A 26,235-nucleotide genomic window follows, 5' to 3' on the forward strand; every position below is an offset into this window, starting at 1 on the left:
CGATGGCAAGATCAAGAGGGCGGTGCCGGGTTGGAGGCTTGGGACCGGGGTAAGGTGGGGGGAGATGAAATGAAGAAGCTGGTGAAATCTACATTAATCCTGTGGGGTTGGAGGGTCCCGAGGCATTCTTCCTCCAGCCATCAGGTGGTTAGGGTTTGGTGATGGAGGAAGCCCAGAAGCCATGTGTCCTTTGGAGTGGGAGAGGGAGTTGAAGTGTTCAGCCATGGGGCGGTGGGGTTGGTTGGTTGGTTGTCCCAGAGATGTTCTATGAAACGATCTGCAAGTAGGCGTCCTGTCTCCCTGATGTAGAGGAGACAATATTGGGTACAATGGATGCAATAGATGACATTGGTGGAGGTACAGGTAAATTTCTGTGGGAGGTTGAGGGATCCTTTGGGGCCTTGGACGGAGGTGAGGGGGCAGGTATGGGCACAGGTTTTCCACTTCCTATAGTGGCAGGGGAAGGTGCGGGAGTGGGGTAAGGGCTGGGGAGCGGGGGGGGCATAGATTTGACAAGAGAGTCATGGAGAGAATGGTCTCTCCGGATCCTGAAAAAGGTGGGGAGGGAAATATATTCCAAGTGGTGGGCTCTGTTTGTAGGTGTCAAAAGTAGCAGAGGGTGATGCGATGTATACAGAGGTTGGTGGGGTGGAAGGTGAGGACGGGACGGGTTCTGTCCTTGTTGTGATTGGAGGGGTGGGGTTTAAGGATGGAGGTGTGGGAAGTGGAGGAGATGCACTGGAGGGCATCGTCAACCACATGGGAGGGGAAATTGCAGTCTTTGAAGAAGGAGGTCATCTGGGATTTTCTAAGGTGGAATTGGTCATGCTGGGAACAGATGCAGTGGAGGTGGAGGAATTGGGAAAAGGGATGGTGTTTTTACAAGAGGCAGGGTGGGAGTCCAGGTAGCTGTGGGAGTCGGTGGGTTTGTAGTAGATGTCTGTGGTTAGTGTGTTGCTGACCATCCTGTGCTATTGCTAATTCCAATCAAATCCATCCTTGGATATGGGGACCAAGACTGCACACTGCTGCAGGCGTGGTCTTGCCAAATCCTACGTACTTGTAGCAAGAACTTTGTTATTCTTGTATCCTGCAACAAATACACCAACATGCCTTCCCAATTACTTACTGGGCCTGTCGACTTACTATCCTCCTTGTGTGAATGTATCCAAGTGACACCTTAAAAAATATGACACCTTCAGATTCATTTTGTTTTCTTACTTTTGCTACCAAAATACAAAGATAATACTGCTGCCTGCTATACACCACTTGTCAATTTGTTTCCTACTCATTTAACCTGCCTATTTCTCTTCACAGCTGCCTTATATCCACCTCCTGAGGTTACATTTCCATCCAACTTTATATAACTGACAAACTCAGTCTCTTTGTCTAAGACATGAATGTTGATTGTAAATAACTGAGGCCCCAGCATTGAGCCTGTGATACTCCAATAGTCACAGTCTGCCAACTTGGAAAAAGCCCCATTTATCCTTATTCTGTTCCTATCGATTAACCAATCCTCTATTCATGCAGGTACATTGCTCCCAATTCCTTGAGTCTTTACTATTCCTATTAGCTTTTGCAAGGCACTTTTATCAAATGCCTTTTGCAAATCCTAGTATACTACATCTCTTGTGGGCTGTTATGATGCAGTAGATTTGTCCTTCTCTCTGGGACAGAAGGTCTGAGTTGAGGTCCCATCAGCTCCAGTGGTATGTTATAAAATGTCTGAACAGATTGTTATCTTTTTCAAAAAAAAGATTTACTACTCTGGATGCCCCTTACAAACTTTATTCGTTTATCCTCAAAAAGTCTCAAACATTTGTTAAAAACCATTTTCTATCCATAAAACTGAATTGGCTTTGTTTTGTTGTACTATAACTTTCAAAGTACATCAAGACTTTCCTAATAAAAGATACCAGTTCTTTCCACAATCACCAATATCAAGCTAACTGGTGTAGTTTCCTGTTTTTTTCATTTCCTCCTCTCTTATATAGTTAACTTTCTTTCACTGGGAATTCTGGAATCTAGTGAGTTTTTGAATATTGAAACTGGCGCATCCAGTATCTTAGAATCCTGAAGTGTAGACCTTGGGATGTATTTGCTTTACACTCTTTCCCATTACTTTTTCTTCTGCTCAGATTAATTATCTCTAGTTTCTCACTCGCCCATGGTTACCTTCTACTTCTGGTATGCAATTTATGCCTCCTGTTGTGAAGCCAGATATAGGCAACGTCACCATAATCTCACCAAACAATAAGGCTGATCTCTTATTAACAAGAGATGATTCTGGCAAGGAAGGACCTCATCACAAGTTCAGCTGGTGTAGGAATTGAATCCCTACTGTTGGTATCACTTTAGAATCACAAACCAGCCATCCGGTCAACAGAGGTAACTGACCCTTTAGTGAGGGCTGGTATAGTTGGATTAACCAACAGCGCTCAAGGGTGAGACTTCCTTCCACTGAGGCTGCTAGTCTGACATTTCTGAAGAAGGGCTCATGCCCGAAACGTCGATTCTCCTGCTCCTTGGATGCTGCCTGACCTGCTGCGCTTTTCCAGCAACACATTTTCAGCTCTGATCTGCAGTCCTCACTTTCTCCTAGTCTGACACTCAACTTGTTAAAAGAATCCAAATTCTTTAGTGACTGCTGCATGGCCCACCTGAAAACTTTAGCCCACTATGGTTTTATAAAGAACAATTTGTTGAGCTGTGCACCCTAACCTGCCCTTAAATTTGGATGTTTTCCACATGTTTTTCGTATTTTTCTGTCCTGGCTTAATGACCTCCCATCTTTTAGTTTTCCCTTTGCCTGTAGTAGGAATGAAGCACAATTTCTGACTGGCACTCCATTCTCTTCCCTTTTGTTTGATTTCAATTTTTTCTCTATCCCATCCTTTCCACCTTATCGATGAGTTTAATAATATTGACACCTCTTTTTGTCCTTTCTACTGGTTCTGGTTGAAATGTTGCTTCATGACACAATTCTTTCCCATCCTGACAATTGATGTGAGTTGCAATGAAATGGAACTCCTCTTTCCTACATTCCTTCAATCATATGATCTGTTTATCTCCAGGTTAATTTGCATGTAGTTCAGATATCTTAAGAGGTCATGTTCTTTACAGGAGCACCTGGTTCCTGGAGATATCCAAACAGGACCCGACTGCCTCCCCTTCCCAATCTTATTGCTTCCAATATGGTCCTCATTACTTCTGCCACTTCAAGATGCCACTCTCCATGACATCTCCTGGGTAACAGCCTTTGTGGGAGTCCTAAACAGACAAACATGAGGCTTGAAGAACACAGCAAGTCAAGCAGCAGCGGGAGGTGGAGAAGTCGATGTTTTGCGTGACCCTTCTTCCGGATCCTAATGAAGGGTCTCAACGTGAAATGTCAACTTCTCCACCTCCTGATGCTGTCTGACTTGCTGTGTTCTTCCAGCCTCATGATTGTCTGCATTAGGTTCCAGTATCTGCATTTTTAAAAATCTCTAACCTGTCGCCACTAGCTTCTCTTATCAAATTCCCAACAGCGACCATATCCTATTTCTACTCCTCTTTCCTCACTCGGTTGGACAGTTTCCTGCCTCCAATCTAATCGTCTCTCTGAAAATGACCCAAGTTTGGAGCAAACTGTACAGATCCGACTCCCACCTGCTTCTTTATCAGTGTTTCCAAACTGCACTGCGAGTCAGAGAGATGTTGGACAGACATATCATACAGATTTTGTATTAATTGCAAAACTATCCTTTATTCAAAAGAAGTCTTCATTTTCATTTGCTGGTACGAAAGCAGTCTGTAATGGCTTTGTGTATCAAAAGAAAAAAAAATTTGGAATTTGACATTTCCTGTAGGTGGCACAGTGTCTCAGTGGTAAGCGCTGCTGTGAGGCAGCAGTGACCCAGGTTCGATTCCAGCCTTGGGTGACTGTCTGTGTGGAGTTTGCACGTTCTCCCTTGTATCTGCGTGGAATTCCTCCAGGTGCTTCTGTTTCCTCCCACAGTCCCAAGATGTGTAGGTTAGGGTGGATTGGCCATGGGAAATTACCCATCGTGTTCAGAGCTGTGCAGGCTAGGTGGACTATCCATGGGGAATGTAGAGTTACAGGGATTCGGTGGGGCACTCTTTGGAGGGTCAGTATGAAATCGAAGGGCTGAATGGCCTGTTTCTACACTAGGGATTCTAACAGCAGTTGCAAAAAATAAAGACATTTCTTACTCGGACAGGGGACTATGTATGTACATTAAGACAATGAGAGGATCTGGACACTGAAAGGAACCTTGTTATACCTCAGCAAGAGGACCTCAGGCAGTGGCCATTCCCCACTGCTCCTTGGTGGGCTGCTAGCCCAAACTTCGGTGCATCCCTCAGCACATAGTCCTGGACCTTACAATGGCAGTATATGCAAACAAAGAAACCATGTTAATGCCCGGAATCTGATCTGACTCTAAATTAGAGAGCACAGGCAGTTCGTGTTGAGTTTCTCCAGCATCCTGTGGGTTTGCCTCTAGCAGTGCCCTTTATTTTCAGGCATTTGCACACACTGGAGCCCCCTCTCTGTCAGCATTGAGAGTGTCCATACACCCCAGCTGCAGCAGCTCACTACCACCTCCGCAGGGCAATTAAGGAAGGGCGATTAAATGCTGGCCTGGCCAGCAACAGCCAGGTGCCCCGACACAGCCTTCTCTGCGAAAAAAACTCTCCACTTCACCCCACCCACTTCACCCCCGCCTCCACATCACCCCCCCCCCGCTTCATCCCCCTCCACTTCACCCCCTCCATTTCACCCCCCTCCACTTCACCCCCTCCATTTCACCCCCCACTTCACCCCCTCCACTTCACCCCCCTCCACTTCACCACCACCCCATTTCACCACCCCCCCACTTCACCCCCACTTCACCCCCCCACTTCACCCCCCTCCACTTCACCACCACCCCATTTCACCACCCCCCCACTTCACCCCCACTTCACCCCCCCACTTCACCCCCCCCACTTCACCCCCTCCATTTCACCCCCCACTTCATCCTCCTGTTCACTTCACCCCCCCCACTTCACCCCCCCACTTCACCCCCCCACTTCACCCCCACTTCACCCCCTCCACTTCACCCCCCCCACTTCACCCCCTCCACTTCACCCCCCCCACTTCACCCCCCCCACTTCACCCCCCCCACTTCACCCCCCCACTTCACCCCCTCCACTTCACCCCCTCCACTTCACCCCCCCCACTTCACCCCCTCCACTTCACCCCCCCACCCCTTCCACTTCTCCCCCCACCCCTTCCACTTCTCCCCCTCCATTTCACACCCCCGTCCACTTCACCCCCACCCCCCCCCCCCCACCTCATCCTGTTCCCAGATCCCATCCCTCTTCCTGTCTCCTGCTCCGTTTAACTCTTCCTTATGAACACCTCAGCAGGTTGGTAGCGTACCCGGTCTGGGGGGTGGCTGCACTGATAGACTTTCTCTCTGTGCTGCCCGATTCGCTGGTTCTCTCCAGCGGCTCACAGTTTGACTTGTCCCGGCGTGAGCAGCCGGACCTCCCCCCTCCCCACCCACCACCCCCTCCTCCCCAGGAGCTGTCAATCAGAGGGGATGGGGCAGAGACCGGCTGCTCGCTGCCTCGGGAGTTACTGGTTTATCTGGATCCAGATTACAACCAGGAGCTGAGAGCAAGAGCGAGGAGGGAGCTATGGCCATGATCAGGGCCCTGGGGCTGCTGGTAATCTCCCAGCTCCTGTTAAAGGCCGGAGCCCAGGTAAGGTCCGACTGACTCAACCGGTTACATTAGGGAGCCTCTGCTGGGAAAGGGGACAACAGGGAGGGGCACTGGAGGGGCAAATCCACTCAGGGACCGCCTGACCCCAGAGGAGATCCTTCACCTTAAAGAGCCCATCTGTACCTGAATCCATCTGGATCTGTATCCACCTGGATCTGCAGGTGGACTCTGAGTAGGTTTACTTCTGGGCTTTAAGGGGCAGATCCGCCCGGGTCCTGGGGATTGGGGGGGGGCGGGGTGTGGGAGAGGAGATGGGTTGATGTTGATTTTCCCCCACTTTCACCCCGCTCAGGGTCCCGGAGGGGTTTGCTGTCTTGTTGGGACTGTATTAGTTTCACTGCGCTGTTTCCCCAGTCCCTGCGATGGGTGAGTCTTCGGGATGGTTTTCCAGGGCAGACTGGGCGTGTGTGTGTGTCTCTGTATCTGTATCTTGTCTGTGTGTGTCTCTCTCTATGTGTCTGTCTCTCTGTGCCTGTCTCTCTCTCTCTCTCTCTCTGTGTCTCTGTGACTGTGTATGTGTCTGTGTGTCTCGCTGTGACTGTATCTCTCTGTGACTGTACGTCTGTGTTTCTCTGTGACTGTGTCCCTCTGTGCTTGTGTGTGTCTCTCTGTCTCCTTGATTGTCTCTCCTCTCTCTCTGTGACTGAGTATGTGTTTGTGTGTCTCTATGTGACTGTGTTTCTCTGTGACTGTCTCTATGGGACTGTCCCTCTTTCTCTCTCTCTCTCTCTGAGTGTCTCTCTCTCTCTCTGTGTGTCTCTGCCTGTGTGTGTGTGTGTGTGTGTGTGTCTCACTCGGACAATGCCTGCTTTGTTGCCGGGGTCCCTGCTTCCTCTCGCTGTCGGAATGTGAACCATTCGGTCTGACCGCATCCCCCACCCCCGGGGGCTGCTCAGACACACAGCCCCAGGCTCCAGGGCGTTAGGCATCAGAACCTCCCAAACCCATGCACCGGACAACACCGGGAGGAGGGGGGGGGGGGGGGGGGTGGTCTGTTGTTAGAAGGATGCCCTTCAGCCGGTCGTGCCTGGGGCTAGCCCATCAGCAGTTTTCCGTGCCCCGCTCTCCGTGTTCATCACTTCGCATTTCAGAGTTCGCTGAAATCGGTTCGCTGCTGAGGCTCCAGGGAGAGGGATGGGAATGGGGTTAGTGATTTGGGATTGGATTGGGATGGGGACACGGATATGGAAGGGGACATGGGAATGGGGAAGGGGAACAGGCATGGGGATGGGGTCATGGGGATGGGGACGGGGACGGGGACAGGGATGGGGACAGAGATGGAGACAGAGACATGGGGAAGGGGACAGGGATGGGGAAGGGGACATGGGAATGGGGAAGGAGAACAGGCATGGGGATGGGGTCATGGGGATGGGGATGGGGACGGGGATGGAGACAGAGACATGGGGAAGGGGACAGAGATGGGGAAGGGGACAGGGATGGAGACAGAAACATGGGGAAGGGGACGTGGGGATGGGAACAGAGTCTTTACCCGTACCTGTCGGTGACAGGCGAGTTGCGGGGCTCTGGGGGGGGGGGGAGAGGGGTGGCATGTCGCAGGAAATCCCCGAGATCCGCCGCGGCTTCTTGTGGGAGGGTCACGGTGAGTTTGGAGGGGGTCAGAAACACTGAGGGAATACCCCCTCCCCCTCCCCCATAGCGGGTGGGAAACCTATTGGCTTATGGTATTGCTCAGTTGTGTTTTTTTTTGCAATCAATTCTTTCCATTAAAATCGGAATCGCTCATTTTTCTCCATTGATACCCCCTTCCCCCAAAGCCCCGAGCTGATCCCCCCACCCCCCAACTCCGATACCGGACCCACGAGTCGCAGATACCGAGTCCGATACCTCCCCGATATCCATTCCTCAAGTTCCGTGATACCCAGCCCGATATCCCGCCGGAACCCTCCAACACGCAGCCCGGCAGCCTCTCGATATCACCTTGATACCCGAGAGCAGCCGACACTGAGCCTGAAATGTCCCGATAGTCAGTCTGCGATATCCAACTCAATATCCTGCCCGGGATTCCTGCGATACTCAGACCGATACCTCTCCGATACCCTGCCCAGGATCCCTGCGATACTCAGATCGATACCTCTCCGATACCCTACGATATTCAGATCGATACCTCTCCGATACCCTGCTCGGGACCGCTGCGATACTCAGACTGATACCTCTCCGATACCCTACGATATTCAGATCGATACCTTTCCGATACCCTGCCCGGGTGATCCCCGATATCCTGCCTTGAATCCCCGATACTAATCCCGATGAGTTTCCGATACCCAGTTTCAGGAGGTCTCGATACTCAGCTCTGGAAACATCGCGATCCTCCCCTCCCGATTCCAACCGCGGGGCACATACGGGGGGGGGGGGGAGGAGTGGGGGTCTCCGGATGGACAGAAAGACTTTGCCCACTCCGCCACCACCCCCCCCCCCCCCCCATCACTGACCCCGTCCCCCAGGGCAGTGTGGAATCTTGCTGTGCATTGTAAGTGGAGGCTGCTCCCAGGGTGTGGGAGGGGTCCTTTCCCGTACCTTGGTTCCTGTTGATTTTCCTTTCACCTTCTCATTGCCCAGGAGCTGATTGTAGAGCCTTTCGGACCGAGTGGGCCCGCGGGACCCCCGGGCAAGGACGGAATCGATGTGAGTAATTGGGAGAGTGAGAGGGAGGAATGGGACTGAGAGAACCGAGCCCCCCTTCACCCGCTGCCGACTTTTAAAAATTAATTGTTTTTTTAAAGACTATCAAATGGAACAGACCTGTGACAAACTACAGAGAGAAGAAAAAAGTAATTAGTTTCACGGTCCGGAGTGTTGTGCCCCGGGAGAGGACCGATGAAGTTGTTTTGAGAGGTTGCAAAGTTAGAGTTCCGTATGAACTGATAGATGTGCCCGGTTTGGAGGGTGGTTGGGGGGAGGGAAGGGGAGAGATGTTATGACAGTTGTCCACCTACAGGAGTCGCTTACCACCAGGGCAACCCCCATTTACCCCGTTCTCCTGGTCTTGAGGGGGCAACTCAAATTAACACTGCAAAATGTACCCAAAGAGGGAAGCAGTTTGATTGCAGTAAGGGGGTGGAATCACTCTCAGAATGTAAGTAAAAAGGTAGCTGGAGATTAGACAGAACCTTCCACATTCAACAGGACTGCGGCTAAGTTTCCGCTCCCCTCCCTGCACCATCCCTATATCCCTTACCACCCAAAGGTAGACCCAACTCAGTCTTAATGTCTTCAAATAACTGAGCAATCACACCACCATGGGATGGAGGATTTCAATGTCCACCACCAAGAGTGACTCAGCAGCAGCCCTGCTGATTGGGCTGGTCAGGTCCTTAAGGACATCGCTGCTGAGCTGGGTCTGTGGCAGGTGGGGAGGGAACCAACAAGAGGAACATATTTGACCTCATCCTTACCAATCTGACAACCGCAGATGTATCTGTCCATGACAGTATCAGTAAGAGTGACTACCACACAGTCCTTGTGGAGATAAAGTCCCACTTTCACACTGAGAATACCTTTCACTGTTCTGTGTGGAACTATCACCGTGCTAAACAGGACAGACATTTTTGTATGACAAACCAGGACAGGACTTGCACAGTTAGTTGTAGAGCCCTCTGGAGTGTTGTCATAGACACTGAGCAGTGCAAGTACATAATCCCTGGAAAGTGGCATCACAGGTAGGCAGAGTGAAGAAAGCATTGGGCATGCTTGCCTTCATAGGTCAGAGCACCGAGAACAGGAGGTAAGACCTCATGTTACAGCTGTGCAAAACATTGCTAAGGCCACATTTGGAGTACTGCAAGTAATTCTGGTTACCCTGCTATAGGAAGGATGTTATCAAACTGGAAGAGGCGCATAAAAGATTTCCAAGGGTGTTACTGAACTGGAAGGTTGGAATTATATGGGGAGGCTGGGACTTCTTTCCCCTGGAGGAGTTACAGAGATTAATAAAATGAACATTTCAAAGAAATTTGGACAGGGACAAGGATAGGAAAGTTTAGAGGGATATAGGCCAAATACTGGCATGTGAAACTAGTTCAGTTTAGGAAATATGGTCAGCATGGATGAGTTGGGCTGAAGGGTCTGATTCCTGCTGTATGACTCTAAGACTATTACTTCAAACAGATCTAGCAACTCAAGACTGGGCATCGATGAAGTGCTGTGGACCATCAACAGCAGCAGAAATGTACTCCAGCACAATCTGTAACCTCATGGCCTGGCATATTCCCCACTCAACCACTGCCATCAAGCCAGGAGATCGACCCTGGTTCAATGGAGAGTGCAGGAGGGTTATCAGGAGCAGCACCAGGTATACCTGAAAGTGTGGTGTCAACCTGGTGAAGCTACCAAACAGGACTACTTGCATATCAAGCAGCTAGTGAGAGTCAGCCCTAAGCAATCCCAGAACCAATGGATCAGATCTAAACTCTGCAGTCCAGAGACATCGAGTTGGGCAATTAAATGGGGTTGGACAATTAAACAACTCATTGGAGGAGGAGGCTCCACAAATATCCCCATCCTTAATGATGGAAGAGCCCAACACATCAGTGCAAAAGATAAGCCCAAAGCATTCACAGCAATATTCAGCCAGAAGTGTTAAGTGGGATGATCCATCCCGGCCTCCTCCAGTGGTCCCCAACATTACAGATACTAGTCTTTAGACAATTCAATTCACTCCACATGGTATCAAGAAATAGTTGGAGACACAGGATGCTGTCGAAGAGTGTGATGCTAGAAACATCTAAGGAGCAGCTGGTCGGGAAACATCTAAGGAGCAGGAGAATCTATGTTTCAGGCAGAGCATGAAGAGCTTATGCTCAAAACGTCGATTCTCCTGCTCTTCGGATGCTGCCTGACCTGCTGTGCTTTTCCAGCACCACACTCTTCAACTCTGATCTCCAGCATCTGCAGTCCTCATTTTCTCCAATACTGGATACTGCAAAGGCTATGGATGCTGACAACATTCCAGCAATAGTAATGAAGACTTGTCCTCCAGAACTTGCTGCTCCCCTAGTCAAGCTCTTCCAGTACAGGTACAACATTGACATCTCTCTGACAATGTAGAAAATTGCCCAAAAAGCAGGACAAATCCAACCTGGCCAATTATTGCCCCATCAATCTACTCTCAATTATCAGTAAAGTGATGGAAGGTGTCATCAACAGTGCTATCAAGCAGCACCCGCTCAGTAATAACCTGCTCAATGATGCCCAGTTTGGGGTCGGCCAGGGCCACTCAGCTCCTGATCTCATTACAGCCTTGGTTCAAACATAGAGAAAAGAGCTGAATTCCAGAGGGGAGGGGACAGTGGCAGCCCTTGACATCAAGGCTGCATTCGACCAAGTGTGACATCAAGGAGCCCAAGCAAAACTGGAATCAGAAGTGGGGATGTTTGCTGATGATTGCACAATATTCAGCACCATTTGTGACTCCTCAGATACTGAAGCAGTCTGTGTCCAAATGCAACAAGATCTGGACAATATCCAGGCTTGGGCTGATAAGTGGCAAGTAACATTCACACCACACAAATGCCACGCTATGACCATCACCAAAAGACGATTTAACTACAACCCATTGATATTCAATAGCGTTACCATTACTAAATCCCCTACTGTCAACGTCCACAGGATTACTATTGACTAGAAACTCAGTTGGACTCACCACAATAAGCAGGTCAGAGGCTAGGAATACTGCAGCAAGTAACTCAACTCCTGACTCTCCAAAGTCACAAGTCAGTAGTATGATGGAATACTCCCCATTTACCTGGTTAGATGCAGCTCATATACAACATAAAGAAGCTTGACACCATCTAGGTCAAAGCAGCCCATTTGATTGGCATCACATCCACAAGCATCCAGTCCCTCCACCACCGATACTCAGAAGCAGCAGTGTGTACTATCTACACTTGTAGAAATTCATCAAAGATCCTTAGAAAACACCTACCAAACCCATGACCATTTCCATCTCAAAGGGCAAGGGCAGCAGACACATGGGAACAGCATCACCCCCTGCAAGTTCCCCTCCAAGCCATTCACCATTCTGACTCAGAAATACTGTAAGTAATCTAATCTAATCTAATCTAATTAATCTAATCTATATCGCCGTTCCTTCAGTGTCACTGGCTCCAAACTCCTGCAAGTTCCCTCTGTAACAGCATTGTGGGTCTACCTACAGCACAATGGGTTAAGAAGGCAGCTCAACACCACCTTCTCAAGGGCAACCAGGGATGGACAATAAATGCTGGCCCAGTCAGCAACACCCACATGCTGCAAATGAATTTTTAAGAATTCCTTAAATTCACAATCATCCCAGTGAGGAATTATTTCCTGATCTCAGCTCAAAATGGGAAACTGCCATGGTTCAGTGGATGAGTCGAGGTAAGCCCAGCAACCAATTAATCAGAGAGTCAGTAAGCACCAAAAAGGCCTTTTGGGCCCATTGAACCTGTACCATCTTATCAACACTAACCCCACTTTCCAAAACACGGTCCATAGCTTTGAATGTCATTAAATTTCAAGGGCTTATCCACATACATTTTGAAGGTTATTAGGCATCCTGCCTCTCATTCAGTGCAGTCAAATTTCATTAAAGGAGATAACTGGTGATAGTTTAACCTGAGGGTCAGCACATTCCAGGTGAAGGAAAAGGTTGAGAAGGAGAGTCCTTCATGGTAACTTCAGGCAATGCTGTTAGTATCACAAACCAGTCATCCAGCCAACTGAGCTAGCCAACTCACCAACAGCATGGGTTCAATTACTGCACCAGCCGAGGACTCACCTTCTCAACCTTGCCTGAGGTTTGGTGACCCTCATGTTAAGCTCACCTCCAGCCACCTCTCTCTAATAAGAGAGCAGTGCTGTGGTTCTCTGGGACTATGGTGATTCTACCTTTCGCTAGATGCTGTAAAATTGCCATCCATTTTCTTTTTGTTTGCAAGAGAGGAGTACCATTAAAGTTGGCAGGTTTAGTGATGGGACATTCGAGATATGCTGAGCAATGTCTTTTCCCAAAACTCAGCTCCTGCATTCTGGATTTCCCAGCCAAGGGAAACATGGTCTCCCATGTTTGCCCTGTCAAACCCCTCAAGAATTTCAGTGAGGTCACCTTTTGTTCTTTGAAACTCCATGGAGTATAGTCCTCGTCTCTTCAATCCGAAAGTGCAGTCATACCCAGTTATTCTTTCTTCATGAACTGGTCATAAAATGGAGGCTAGTGAAGATTGAATGAATGAGTGAATGAATTGAATGAGCTTTATTGTCACATATACTCAATGAGTGCAGCACCTTCTTTAGTTACAAGACCTTAGAGATTAGAGTAACAGAATGTCCAGCATTGCAAAAAAAGGAAGTTCAGAACAACGGTCTTCCAAACCAGACCACACTGCACCTAGCCTCCAGTCCACACCGGCCCCTGGCTCCAGACTGTGCCAGGCTTCACCTTAAGGATGATGAGGTTGGGAGATTTGCTCCAGGTTGTTATGCTAAGCTGAGGACACCCTGGGAGGCTGCTACACCAAGCTGGGAGTTGCTGCGGGCCAGGAATCATCGCCAGAGACCAGGAGTTGTTGCCAGAGGCTGGGAATCGTTGGAGACCAGGAGAGAAGAAGAAAGAAACAATAAGAGTAAATAAAGGAGAAGAAAAATATGCAGGGTGGATGACCTCTAACTGGAGCGTCCTACCCTGCCACCATCTTGAAAATCCATTCGGATCAATATTGAATGAGAATGAGCACAAACCATGACCTCCCTTTTCTCAAAAATTATATCCATTCCAATGAAATCTGGTGTCTATCATACTCAAATGGCTTAATCTAATCTTGAGTTTTTAATTTATTTCCCTCAAGACCAAATATTTTCAAGTTAAAATCCCAGTCACCCACTTCTGGCCCTGGGAATCTTCAAATTCCAAGTTGGACTTGAATGTGTATAATCTGCAATAAACGTCAAATCCCCTTCACAACTTGCCAAACCCATCAGCTTCAGTGGTATTCCCTTGTGAGTAAAAGACAATAGTTTGCATTCTTATAGCCCCTAACTCGAGGTGGGAAGCCTCTCAAACTTTCAAAGGTATTTTAATGAGCCCTTGAAAATTCATAACATTCAGATCAATAGAAAGTGGGATAAGTGTAGTTGGTGGGTACAGACTAGATGGGCCAAAGGGCCTCATGGGGCTGTATGAGAATGACTAACTGGTTGTTTGGGCTTACACAGACTCACCTATTTAACTTCAGTGTGGAAAAACATTCAGAAATGATAACCTGAAACAAAACTGGCTGTCACTTGAACAAATGCAGATGAATTAAAGAGGCTATGTTCAAGATAAATTATATTTCACAAGTTTGATAGATTTTTCAGATGAGGTGACAGAGGGAGTTGATGAGGGTAGTAGAGTTAATGTCATATATGAGGACTTTCAAACAATGTTTGATGAAGTGTCATTGAACAGACAGGTGTGTGTGTGTGTGTGTGTGTGTGTTGAAGCCCAAAGAATAAGAAAGATAGAAGCCTTATACTGCAGATGCTAGAAGTCTGAAACAAATACAGAGAGTGCTGGAGGAAGGGAGGCGATAGCCTAGTGAAATTATCATCAGGTTATTAACCCAGTGAGCCAGGGAATGTAGGGATCTGGGTTTGAATCCTGCCACAGCAGATAGTGAGAGTTGAATTCAATAAAAACCTGTCTAGTTTACTAATGTCCTGTAGGGAAGGAAATTGCCATCCTTACCTGGTCTGACCGACATGTGATTGCAGACCCACAGCAATGTAATTGACTCTCAACAGCCCTGTGGGTGGCCATGATGGAGCTGCTGTTGTTGGACTGGGGTGGACTGGAGTGTCACATGACACCAGGTTTATTTGAAATCTGCTCTGAAAGCTTGTGACTTCAGGCCCTCTGGGTAATTAGGGATGGGCAATAAATGCTGGCCTAGCCAGTGATGCCCACATCCTGTGAAGGAATTAAAGAAACTCAGGGGGTCTGGTAGCATCTGTGGAGAAAGGAACAACATGAATGTTTTGAGACAAATGACTATAACTTCAGAACAGCAAGGTGTTTTTTTTTGTATATGCTTTTGACAGAGGGAGAGGGAGAGCAAGAGAGCAGATGGCATAGAGGTCCCATGCAGGTGACAAAAAGATTGTTAATAGTGTGTGAAACAGAAATAGATATATAAAAAGTGTATGAAAGTGAAAAGGTGTGAAAAAGAGAGAATGGGTCCTGTCTGCTAAGGACAAAATAAACAGGACACAAACAAGGCAACCCATGGCACCAGTACTGGGGAAGGAGGGAGCTGTTCCAATGAGTTCAGGCTCCACTTGGATCATGCTGGGTCCAGAGTCCTGGTGAATTGCATAACCATGGCTAGAAACTAAATGGTTTTGGGGGGGGGTGGAGTGCAGTATTGTGGTAGTGGTAGGTTCATTGCCTGGTAAATGATGAGAAAATGACATTAGGGGAGGGCTCAGCAGAGGTTATTAAAGTTTCCAGAACAAGTAACAGCACAGAGAGTGTGGGAAGGGTCAGGAATTTAACTTCAGGCACAGCAGGTACGGAGACAACCATGAGGGAGGGAGCAGTCAACGCAGGACTGAGGGTGTTCTACTTAAGTACACACAGTATACAAAACAAGGTAAAGGAGTTTGTAGCGCAGATTGGAATTGGCAGGTATGATGTTGTAGGGAATCACAGAGACATGGCTGCAAGGGGACCAGGGTTGGGAACTAAATGTCCAAGGATACACATCCTATTGAAAAGACAGGCAGATGGGCGGGGTGGGGGAGGCTGGTGGTGTGGGAGTGGGGGGGGGGGTGCTTGCCTTGTTAGTAAGGAATGAATTATATTGTCAGCAAGAAGTGATATTGAGTTGGGAGGCATAGAATCTGTGTGGGTAAAGTTGAGGAACCATAAAGGAATAACGACCCTGATGGGAGTTATGTACAGGCCTCCACGGTGGCACAGTGGTTAGCACTGCTGCCTCACAGCGCCAGAGACCCGCGTTCAATTCCCTCAGGCAACTGTCTGTGTGGAGTTTGCACATTCTCCCCGTGTCTGCGTGGGTTTCCTCCAGGTGCTCCGGTTTCCTCCCACAGTCCAAAAAATGTGCAGATTAGGTGAATTTCTAAATTGCCCCTGGTGTTAGGTGTAGGGAAATGGATCTGGGTGGGTTGCTCTTCGGAAGGTCGGTGTGGACTTGTTGGGCCGAAGGGCCTCTTTCCACATTGTAAGGAATCTAATCTAATAGTACTCATGATTTGGGGAAGAAAATCAATCAGGAGATAGAAAAGGCATGTAAGAAAGGCACTATTACTATAAGTACAGTAGACTTCAATGTGCAGGTGGACTGGGGAAATCAGATGCTTGTAGATCTTGGGGAAAGGAATTTCTAAATATCTACAAGATGTTTCTTTGGAGCAGTTTGTGGTAGAGCCCATGAGGGAATGGGCAATTCTGGGTTTGGTGATGTGTATTGAGGCAGACCTGTTTAGGGGGCTTAAGGGGAAGGAACCCCGAGGGGGCAGTGACCATAATATGATTGGATTCACCCTACAGGTTGAGAGAGAGACGCTGGAATCAGATGTGACAGTGTTACAATGGAGTAAGGGGAACGAGAAAGACATGAGTGAGGAGCTAGCCAGAGTCGATCGGAAGGGGAGCTGAGTAGGGAAGGCAGTGGGGCAGCAATGGCAGGGGTTTCTGGGGGTAATTCAGGAGACATGGCAGAAATTCATCCCAAGGAAGTAGAAACATCCTAAGGGGAAGATCAGGTGACCGTGGCTGACAAGGGATGTCAGGGACAAGACAAAAGCGAAAGAGAAAGCTGACAAGCCTACAGGTGGATAAATGCCGGGACCAGATGGACTGCACCCCAGAATTCTGAAGGAGATCACTGAGGAGATTGAAGAGGCATTGGTGATGATCTTTCAGGAATCATTGGAGCCAGAGAGGGTGCCAGAGGACTAGAATATGGCTAATGTAACACCCCTGTTTAAAAAGGCAGGAATACTGAAGACTGGGAACTATAGGCTGGTTAACCTGACCTCAGTTGTTTATAAGACATTAGAATGATTAAGGATGAGATTGCGGAGTACTTGGAATTGCCTGGTAAAATAAGGCTGAGTCAGCATAGTTTTGTCAAGGAGAGTTCATGCCTGACAAATCTGTTAGAATTCTTTAAGGAGGTAACAAGCAAATTAGACAAATGAGACAAATATGATTTAATTGGATTTTCAGAAGGTCTTTGACAAGGTGCAGGAGGCTGATAAATAAGGTCACAGCCCACAGTGTTTGAGCAAAGTACTGACATGGATGGAGGGTTGGCTGACTGGCAGAGGGTAGAGAGTGGGGATAAAGGGGTGTTTTTCAGGATGGCAGCCAGTGACTAGTGGAGTTCTGCAGGGGTCAGTGTTGCAACCCTAATATTCATATTAACGATCTGGATGAAGGATCTGAGGACATTGTTACTATGTTTGTGGATGATATAAAGAAAGGTTGAGGGACAAGTTGAGTTGAGGAAGCAGGGAGGCTGCAGAAGGACTTGGACGGACTGGGAGAGTCGGCAAAGGAGAGGCAGATGGAATACAATGTAGGAAAGTGTGAGGTTGTGCACTTTGGCAGGAGGAAGAGAGGCATAGACTATTTTATAATTGGTCAAGGCTTTATAAATCTGAAGCACAAAGACACTTGAGGGTCATAGTTCAGGATTCTCTTAAGGTTAACATGCAGATTCAGTGGGTGGTTAGGAAGGCAAATGTAATGTTGGCATTAATTTCAAGAGCAGAGAAGAACTGCTGAGGCTGTATAAGGCCCTGGTCAGACTCCATTTGGAATATTGGGAGTAGTTTTGGGCCCTATCTAAGGAAGGATGTGCTGGCTTTGGTGGGGGTCCGGAGGAGGTTTATAAGCATGATCTGGGTTAAAGGGTTTGTCATATGAGGAGCGGTTGAGGACTCTGGGTCTATACTTGGTGGAATTTAGAAAGGTGAGGTGGGATCTGATCGAAACTTACAGAATACTGAGAGGCTGAGATAGAGTGGATGTGGAGATGATGTTTCCACTTGTAGGAGAGACTAGGATCTGAGGGCACAGCTTCAGAGTGAAATGGTGACCCTTCAGGAGAGAGGTGGGGAGGAATCTCTTTAGGTGACGAATCTATGAAACTCATTGTCACAGAGGGCTGTGGAGGCCAAGTCATTAAGTTTCTTTAAGACAGAGATACAGAGGTACCTCTATTATCTGGCATTCAATTATCTGAATTTCGGATTCTCCAGCAAGATTGCAAGGTCCCGATGCTTGGCTACACTGTTATCCAGCATTCAATTATCCAGAATTCGATTAACCAACCAAAATACTCCCCACCCGTGTCCTTTGGATAATCAAGGTTCCTCTCTAGATAGGTTCTAGATTGGTAAAGGGGTTAAAGGGTTACAGAGAGAAAGCAGGAGAATAGAGTTGAGAATGATATCAGCCATGGTTGAATAACAGAGCACGCTCAAGGGGCCAAATGGTCTAAATCTGCCCCTATATCGTATAGTCTTATGGTCTAAGGTGAGGGTTGTGTGGAGGAGGATGGGAGCCTGTGGTGAAGGACAATGTAAAAGAAATGGAGAACCATCATGCAGTCAATTTCTGAAGTCATGTCATAAAAAATACAGTTTCTGGATTAGTGGTGCTGGAAGAGCACAGCAGTTCAGGCAGCATCCAAAGAGCTTCAAAATCGACATTTCGGGCAAAAGTGCTCCCAGGAGGCCATCTGTGATGGAACTGGCCCTCCTGGGAGCAGACACAGCGGAGGCGGAGGAATTGGGAATACGGGATGGCATTTTTGCAAGAGGTAGGGTGGGAAGAGGTGTAATCCAGGTAGCTGTGGGAGTTGGTGGGTTTGTAAAAAATGTCAGTGTCAAGTCAGTCGTGTCTGCTCCCAGGAGGACCAGTTCCACCACAGAACACACCAGATGGCCTCCTTCTTTAGAGACCACAGTTTCACTTCCCATGTGGTTAAAGATGCCCTCCAACGCATCTCGTCCACATCCCACATCTCCGCCCTCAGACCCCACCCCTCCAACCGTAACAAGGACAGAACGCCCCTAGTGCTCACCTTCCACCCTACCAACCTTTGCATAAACCAAATCATCCGCCGACATTTCCGCCACCTCCAAACAGACCCCACCACCAGGGATATATTTCCCTCCCCACCCCTTTCCGCCTTCTGCAAAGACCGTTCCCTCCGTGACTACCTGGTCAGGTCCACGCCCCCCTACAACCCATCCTCCCATCCTGGCACTTTCCCCTGCCACCGCAGGAACTGTAAAACCTGCGCCCACACCTCCTCCCTCACCTCTATCCAAGGCCCTAAAGGAGCCTTCCACATCCATCAAAGTTTTACTTGCACATCCACTAATATCATTGATTGTATCTGTTGCTCCCGATGCGGTCTCCTCTACATCGGGGAGACTGGGCGCCTCCTAGCAGAGCGCTTTAGGGAACATCTCTGGGACACCTGCACCAATCAACCACACCGCCCCGTGGCCCAACATTTCAACTCCCCCTCCCACTCTGTCAAGGACACAGAGGTCCTGGGCCTCCTTCACCGCCGTTCCCTCACCACCAGACGCCTGGAGGAAGAACGCCTCATCTTCCGCCTTGGAACACTTCAATCCCAGGGCATCAATGTGGACTTCAACAGTTTCCTCATTTCCCCTTCCCCCACCTCACTCTAGTTCCAAACTTCCAGCTCAGCACTGTCCCCATGACTTGTCCGGACTTGTTCTACCTGCCTATCTCCTTTTCCACCTATCCACTCCACCCTCTCCTCCCTGACCTATCACCTTCATCCCCTTCCCCATTCACCCATTGTACTCTGCTACTTTCTCCCCACCCCCACCCTCCTCTAGCTTATCTCTCCACGCTTCAGGCTCACTGCCTTTATTCCTAATGAAGGGCTTTTGCCCGAAACGTCAATTTCGAAGCTCCTTGGATGCTGCCTGAACTGCTGTGCTCTTCTAGCACCACTAATCCAGAATCTGGTTTCCAGCATCTGCAGTCATTGTTTTTACCTCATAAAAAATGCAGTAACAACATTGATGTGAAATAGATTGAGTGACAGGAAACAATTGTTCGTAAGAGGAAGGAAGGTTTATCATGGGTTCCCTGGAGGTCAGCATTGTCTTGATCCACATAAATGTTCTAATAAAGGCTCCAAAACTGGACCCAAAATGTTAACTCTGTTTCTCTCCATATATGCTGCCAGACTCTCTGAACTTCTCCAGCAATTTCTGTTTTGTTCATGTCTCAATCAATGTGTGCTGTGCATAACTGCTAAGTCTGCAGCTGATACAAAATCTGAAAGTGTTGTGAACTGAGATAGTGATAGATTTCAAAAGGATATAGACAGTTTGATCAAAGGTACGGACTGAGGAAGCTTAGTGCAGAGAAATGTGAAGTGATCCATTCTGTCAGGAGGAATAAGGAAAGGCGATATAAAATCAAATTTACAAATCCAAGGATAAAGGCAAATTACTGCGGATGCTGGAATCTGAAACCAAAAGAGAAACCGTTGGAAAATCTCAGCAGGTCTGGCTGCATCTGTAACAAGAGAAAAGTTTCGAGTCTAACTGACCCTTTGTCAAAGCTTTGACAAAGGGTCAGTTAGACTCGAAATGTCAACTCTTTTCCCTCCTCACAGATGCTGCCAGACCTGCTGAGATTTTCCAGCATTTTCTCTTTTGGTTACAAATCCAAAGGATGCTGGAGCAGGGATAACTGGGTAAATATATTCACAAATTGGTGAAGGAGCAGGACAAGGAACTGATTCAAATAGCATTTGGGATCCTGGATTTTCTGAGTCATGGAGTACACAGGAACACAGGGATAACAGTAGACCATTCAGCCCCTCAGGTCTGCTGCACCATTCACCGAGATCACACCGGATCTTCTAACTCAGTGGCATGTTGTCTCAAACACTTGGTATCCCTTGATGTCTTTAATTTGTAAGAATCGGTTGATCCCAGTCTTGAACATACTCAGTATCTGAGCCTTTACAGGCTCCGAGGGTAGAGAATTACAATGATTCATTACCCGCTGACTGAAAAAAGATTCCAAACTTATTCCTAAATGGCCTGCCCCTCATTTTGAGACTGCATTCCCTGGTTATAGACACCCCCACACTTCCCCATTGTAGCCAGGATAAACATCCTTCTGCATTTTCCCTGTCAAGCTCTGTAAGAATGCTGTATGTTTCAATAAGCTCATGTCTCATTTTTCTCAACTCTAGAGAGTCTGACCCAGTACCCAGTCTCCTCAATCTCTCCTCTATAGGACAGTCCCACTATCTCCTAGGATCAGCCTGGTGAAACCATCCTTCCTTATGTAAGAGACAAAAACTGTACTGAACACTGCAGGTGCAGTCTCAAGCAGGATCTATGAAATTGCAGCAAGACATAGAGTCATGGAGTCATCCAGCCCAGAAACAGGCCCTTCGGTCCAACCAGTCCATGCCGAACATAATCCCAAACTAAACTAGCCCCACCTCTCTGTGCTTGATCCAAAACAATTTGTATTCTTGTACTTATCCAAATGTCATTTAAATGTTATAACTGTACTAATTTCCTCTGAAAGTTTATTTCACACACAAACCACTCTCTGTGTAAAAACGCTTGTCCCTCATGTCTTTTTAAAATCTTTCTCCTCTCACCTTAAAAATGTGCCCCCTCAACTTGAAATTCCCCACCCTAGAGAAAAGAGATTTTCCATTCACCTTATCTATACTCCACATGATTTTATAAACCTCTATAAAACTCTCAATCTCCTATACTCCAGTGAAAATCATCCCAGCCTATCCAGCCTCTCCTTATAACCCAAACCCTCTCCAGCTTAATAATAATCTTCCTAAGGCAAAGCAATCAGGACTGGACACAGTACTCCAGAAGAGGCCTCACCAATGTCCTGTGCAACCTTAACATAATGTCCCAACTACTATATTCAAAGGGCCAAGCAACAAAAACAAGTGTGCTAAATGCCTTCTTAACCGCTTAAGTTACTGGTAATTCTGCAAGATAGGACATCTTTACTCCTGTATTAAATCCTCTACAATAAAGGCCAACTTGCAAACTGTCTTCCAAAGGGACTCTTTCGGAGCAGTGGTAGTGTCTCTACCTCTGGGCCAGGAAGCCTGGTTTCAAATCTCCACTGCCCCTAAAGTGTTCATGGCATGTCTAAGCAGATTGGTTAAAAATAATTAACCACAGTTTACCTTCCTAATTACTAACTATGTAACTCATGATCAAGGACATCAATGTATCTCACCATTTAAAAAAGACTCAGCATTTCTGTTTTTCAAATGACACCATCAGTCATTCCCCTTAGGATATTGGCTCCTGTCTTAGATTACTTACAGTGTGGAAACAGGCCCTTCGGCCCAACAAGTCCACACCGACCCGCAACCCACCCATTCCCCTACAGTTACCCAACACTACGGGCAATTTAGCATGGCCAATTCACCTAACCTGCACATCTTTGGACTGTGGGAGGAAACCGGAGCATCCGGAGGAAACCCACGCAGACACGGGGAGAACGTGCAAACTCCACACAGTCAGTCGCCTGAGTCGGGAATTGAACCCGGGTCTCTGGTGCTGGGAGGCAGCAATGCTAACCACTGTGCCACCGTGCCATCCAAAGAAGAACGGGTAGCCTATAAACCCCCGGAAAATTGCTTCTCTGACCGGGAATCGAACCCGGGCCGCGGTGGCAAAAGCGCCGAATCCTAACCACTAGACCACCAGGGAAAAGTGTAATTTATCCCGCGGCCTCGGGACCATTGCAGTGACTCAGGAATCTAAAGTCTTCCGTCCCATACTGTCTCCTCAGCCACACATTAACTTGCTCTATCCTCCTATTTCCCAACTCACTAACAAGTGCTGCTGACAGTAATTCTGAGATTACTGCTTCTAAAATCTTGCATTTTAATCTATTCCTAGCTCTCTAAAATCTGCTTTCAGAAGCACCCCTCTTTCTATCTAAGAATCTTTCTATCGTGGAATCAAAACATACCTTATCTCCTCCTTTAGATATTTCTCAGGGCTTATTTTTGGTTTTCAAGGATTCCTGCTTCAGTCTCACCAACTCTCTCATTAGGTAATGCAATCACTTTCTCCCAATATCTTCTGAATTTGCTATGTGGAGGATTTGGACTGACACAGCAGCAGAATAGATGAAGTTGTCAATATCCCAGTTATCATCACTACCTCCACATTAAACCTTAAAGACACAACCCACACAGAAAATACTAATGGTATTTTCATTAGCATGAGATAAAAGTCAGCAGCAAATGATTATTAAAAAATATAATGGACATACTGTCATCACTGTAACCACGCAGACTGGAGAGTTTCTGACTAATCTGTAATAATAAATATCCCTCTTCATCAGTCTACTACATGACTTTAAACCTTAGAGGGTGGCATAGTGGTTCATTGGTTAGCCCTGCTACCTCGCAGTACTAGAGGCCTGGGTTCAATTCCAACCTCAGGTGACTGTCTATGTGAAGTTTGCACATTCTCCCTGTGTCTGTGTGACTTTCCTCCCACAGTCCAAGGGCATGCAGGTTAGGGTGGTTTGGCCCTGATAAATTGCCCATGGTGTTCAGGAATGTGCAGGCTAGGTAGATTAGCCACGGGAAATGCAGGTTTACGGAGATTGGTGTGCACCTGATGGACTGAATGGTCCACACTGTAGGGATTGTCTGATTCTGAGTAAGTCAGTAGACTTTGCCACTTAAACAGCTAATCAGTAAGGCAAGAAATGTTGCCATTTAAAAGTAAAACAAAGTTCTAGATTCACTAACTTCTTGCTTCCCTTCCAATTGTGTCCTAAATTAGTTACATAAGGTCTTTTTCACACTTTTCTATTTTTGAGATATTATTCCCTACGAGCAGTTACTCACTAACCAATCGAAACTTTAGCTTTCCTCTGTATCGTACTTTGGTTCATTTTCAGATACAGTCTGTTCTTGAAGTTGGGAAGTCACAAAGTCCTAGTTTACATGCAAAAGCTGTTTACTATAATGGACATTTATAAAACACCCGTTCAGTCTAAATGGAACTTTTGTTGTCGATTCTGTTAAACATGCTTCAGGATGGATAGAAAGGCTATGGAGAGAGGGTGAAGGACAAATTCACATGGACAATTTCAGAAATAAGGAATTTCAGATGCAAGGACTGGTTGGAAGTGCTGGAACTGTTTTCTTTTGAGAAATAAAGGTTGCAAGGAAATTTGACAGAGGTTTACTGAGTGGTTAAGGAGAAACTGATGGCTTTCCAGACTAATATCTGGAATAAGTTCACCACAGTCTTACTGGACCAGAGAGAAGGCAGGTCTGTTATTAGAGAGAAACAGCTAGATTCTCAGATAAGAGGAGAGCAGAGTAAGGAGGGAAGTCATTCATAGTAACCTCAGCTGCTGTGGGAATTGAACTCATACTGGAGCAGGGGGGAGTTCCTGCAGTATAAACCAGCTGTTCGGTCAACTGAGTGAGTCAGCCCCTATGCCAAGTTTGGAAAGGTTGGGCAGGAGGGTCTTCTACTCGCTGGAGCTTGGAAGAGGAAGAGGCAACTTGATTGAAGCAGATACCAAGGGGCCTGTGGAAAGGTTGGTTCCTCTTGTAGGAGAATCTAGAATCTGGGATCACCGTGAAAAATAAGTTTTAAGACAAAGATGATGTGAAATGTTTCTCTTTTCTTGAAATGCTTCTCTTTGAAACCCTATTTGGAAACATGGCAAAGTCACAACCAGGTGACAAGCCCCACCTGCTAAATAGAATGACCATACCCTGAGTGGTCCTTGTTAAACAGGGTCTGTACAAGCCCAGTCTGTTCACCACTGGAGTCTCAGTGAAAATTCCTTACACACTTGCAGAGTGACACAGACAAACTGCACATTACCAAACAGTGTCCAGTCTCCAGACTAAATGGCAGATTAATCACCAGTGAACTATGGAAGCTGGATCACTGAGTATATCCAAAGCTATGGTAGACGGGTTTTTCAATGCATGAGCAAGTTGCGAGTTAAGGGAAAAGGTCATTATTAGATTGACCATGAGCTTAGTGAATGGTGGAGCAGGTTTGAGAGGCCGAATGGCCTACTCCTAATTAGTACGTTGTTGTGATATTAAGAAAGTAATGTGGGATGAACTGGGGTGGTCAGGGACCTCTCCTCAACTCACCAACATTGAAAGGGTTAAAGCTGCCCTGCGTTTCATGATAAAAATGGATTGCTCCCAGTTCACACGTTAATATTGTGTGAACTCCACCCAGCTAGCATCTCTGCAGGATTCCGTGCCCCTGGCAACAGTCCAGTGTATAGCCCTGTTCAAAATCAGAGGCACAAACACAAAACCTGACTGTGTTTGAAGCCTCACACAGGAGCCAAGGAAATAGGGAGGAGGTTTGGGAAGGGGGATTATTCAGAGTGTTCAAAGAGCCTCCTCCTGTCATTTCTACAAGTATTTTTCTTGGATTATAGCTCCTTGGAAGAGAACATCCTTCAATCACTGATGGAACATAACAGCTAAGCCACGCTAATAGTACAGTGACTACCACTGACAGCTAATTATTTCATGTTGGCCTCGTAAGTGCCCACCTAATAAATGGAGTGACTCGTCGTAAGTTATTGGTGGACAAGCAACACAGAACCAGAACCTAGATTTTGAGTTTTAATGTGACAAGTCTGTGTTTCCTTCTAGTTCATTCTGCTTTATTTGAAGAGTTCATGGAAGGGAAGTTATAATGTACCTAGTTGAGTCTCACTGCGAAATTCCTATTTGCAAAATAGTCCTTTTGAAGTAGTTTTGTTTATTCTGGAAAGCTCATATTCAACTTCCCCTCCTCTGTGTGAAAGAAATACTCTCTGTTCTGAGAGTACAAGGGCCATACTTTAATGGGTAATTCCAGGCACGGTGCAGTCTGCAGCAGACCAGAACAGAACCGTACAGTGGGGAGCTGGGGGTTAACCACAATCCCACAGCTGTGTCACGGACAATCATCAGTAATCTGCTGATCACAAGAACAACAACAAACTGAGAGAGAATTATTCGCAAAGACTGAGACAGTCTGGGCAAGAGGAGACTGAGGAGCGAGGTGTTCTATGTCTTTTAAATGACCAAAGTATCAAATGGCCAGATGAGGAGAAAGTGTGGCAGTGACTGAAACCAAGTTGCTGGAGATACTTGAAATCATTAATAAAGAATTTTTATCCAGAGACTGATGAGAATGTAGAACTAGCACAGGGGGTGGGTTGAAATGAATAATACCTTTTCATTCAGTCCTGGACAATGATTATGATCGGCATTTCTGAACTTTCTATTGAAGGCAGTTAACAGCCGGAGATCCACCTTCCTGTGGACCTGGAGTCACATATAGAAGACAGGCAAGGACAGCAGATTCAGTAGTTGTTAGACATTAGTGAAGCCAATG

At 47.1% G+C, this 26,235-nt stretch overlaps 1 protein-coding gene and 1 non-coding gene across 2 annotated transcripts in view; one reads left to right on the top strand and one right to left on the bottom strand.

Annotated features, from left to right (window-relative positions):
* The first annotated feature begins 5,466 nt into the window (after positions 1-5,466).
* col9a3 (collagen, type IX, alpha 3) overlaps positions 5,467-26,235 on the top strand; it is a 284,757-nt gene continuing 263,988 nt past the window's right edge. Inside the window, exons 1-2 of the mRNA XM_072556160.1 lie at positions 5,467-5,754; positions 8,353-8,418. Coding sequence (XP_072412261.1) covers positions 5,689-5,754; positions 8,353-8,418 — 132 coding nt within the window. The 5' untranslated portion in view covers positions 5,467-5,688. The remainder of the gene's footprint in view (positions 5,755-8,352; positions 8,419-26,235) is intronic.
* Positions 22,480-22,551, bottom strand: trnak-uuu (transfer RNA lysine (anticodon UUU)). The gene has a single exon. It is a non-coding gene; the product is annotated as a tRNA-Lys (tRNA).

This window comes from Chiloscyllium punctatum, chromosome 37 (assembly GCF_047496795.1).
Source record: "Chiloscyllium punctatum isolate Juve2018m chromosome 37, sChiPun1.3, whole genome shotgun sequence".
Lineage (NCBI taxonomy): Eukaryota > Metazoa > Chordata > Chondrichthyes > Orectolobiformes > Hemiscylliidae > Chiloscyllium > Chiloscyllium punctatum.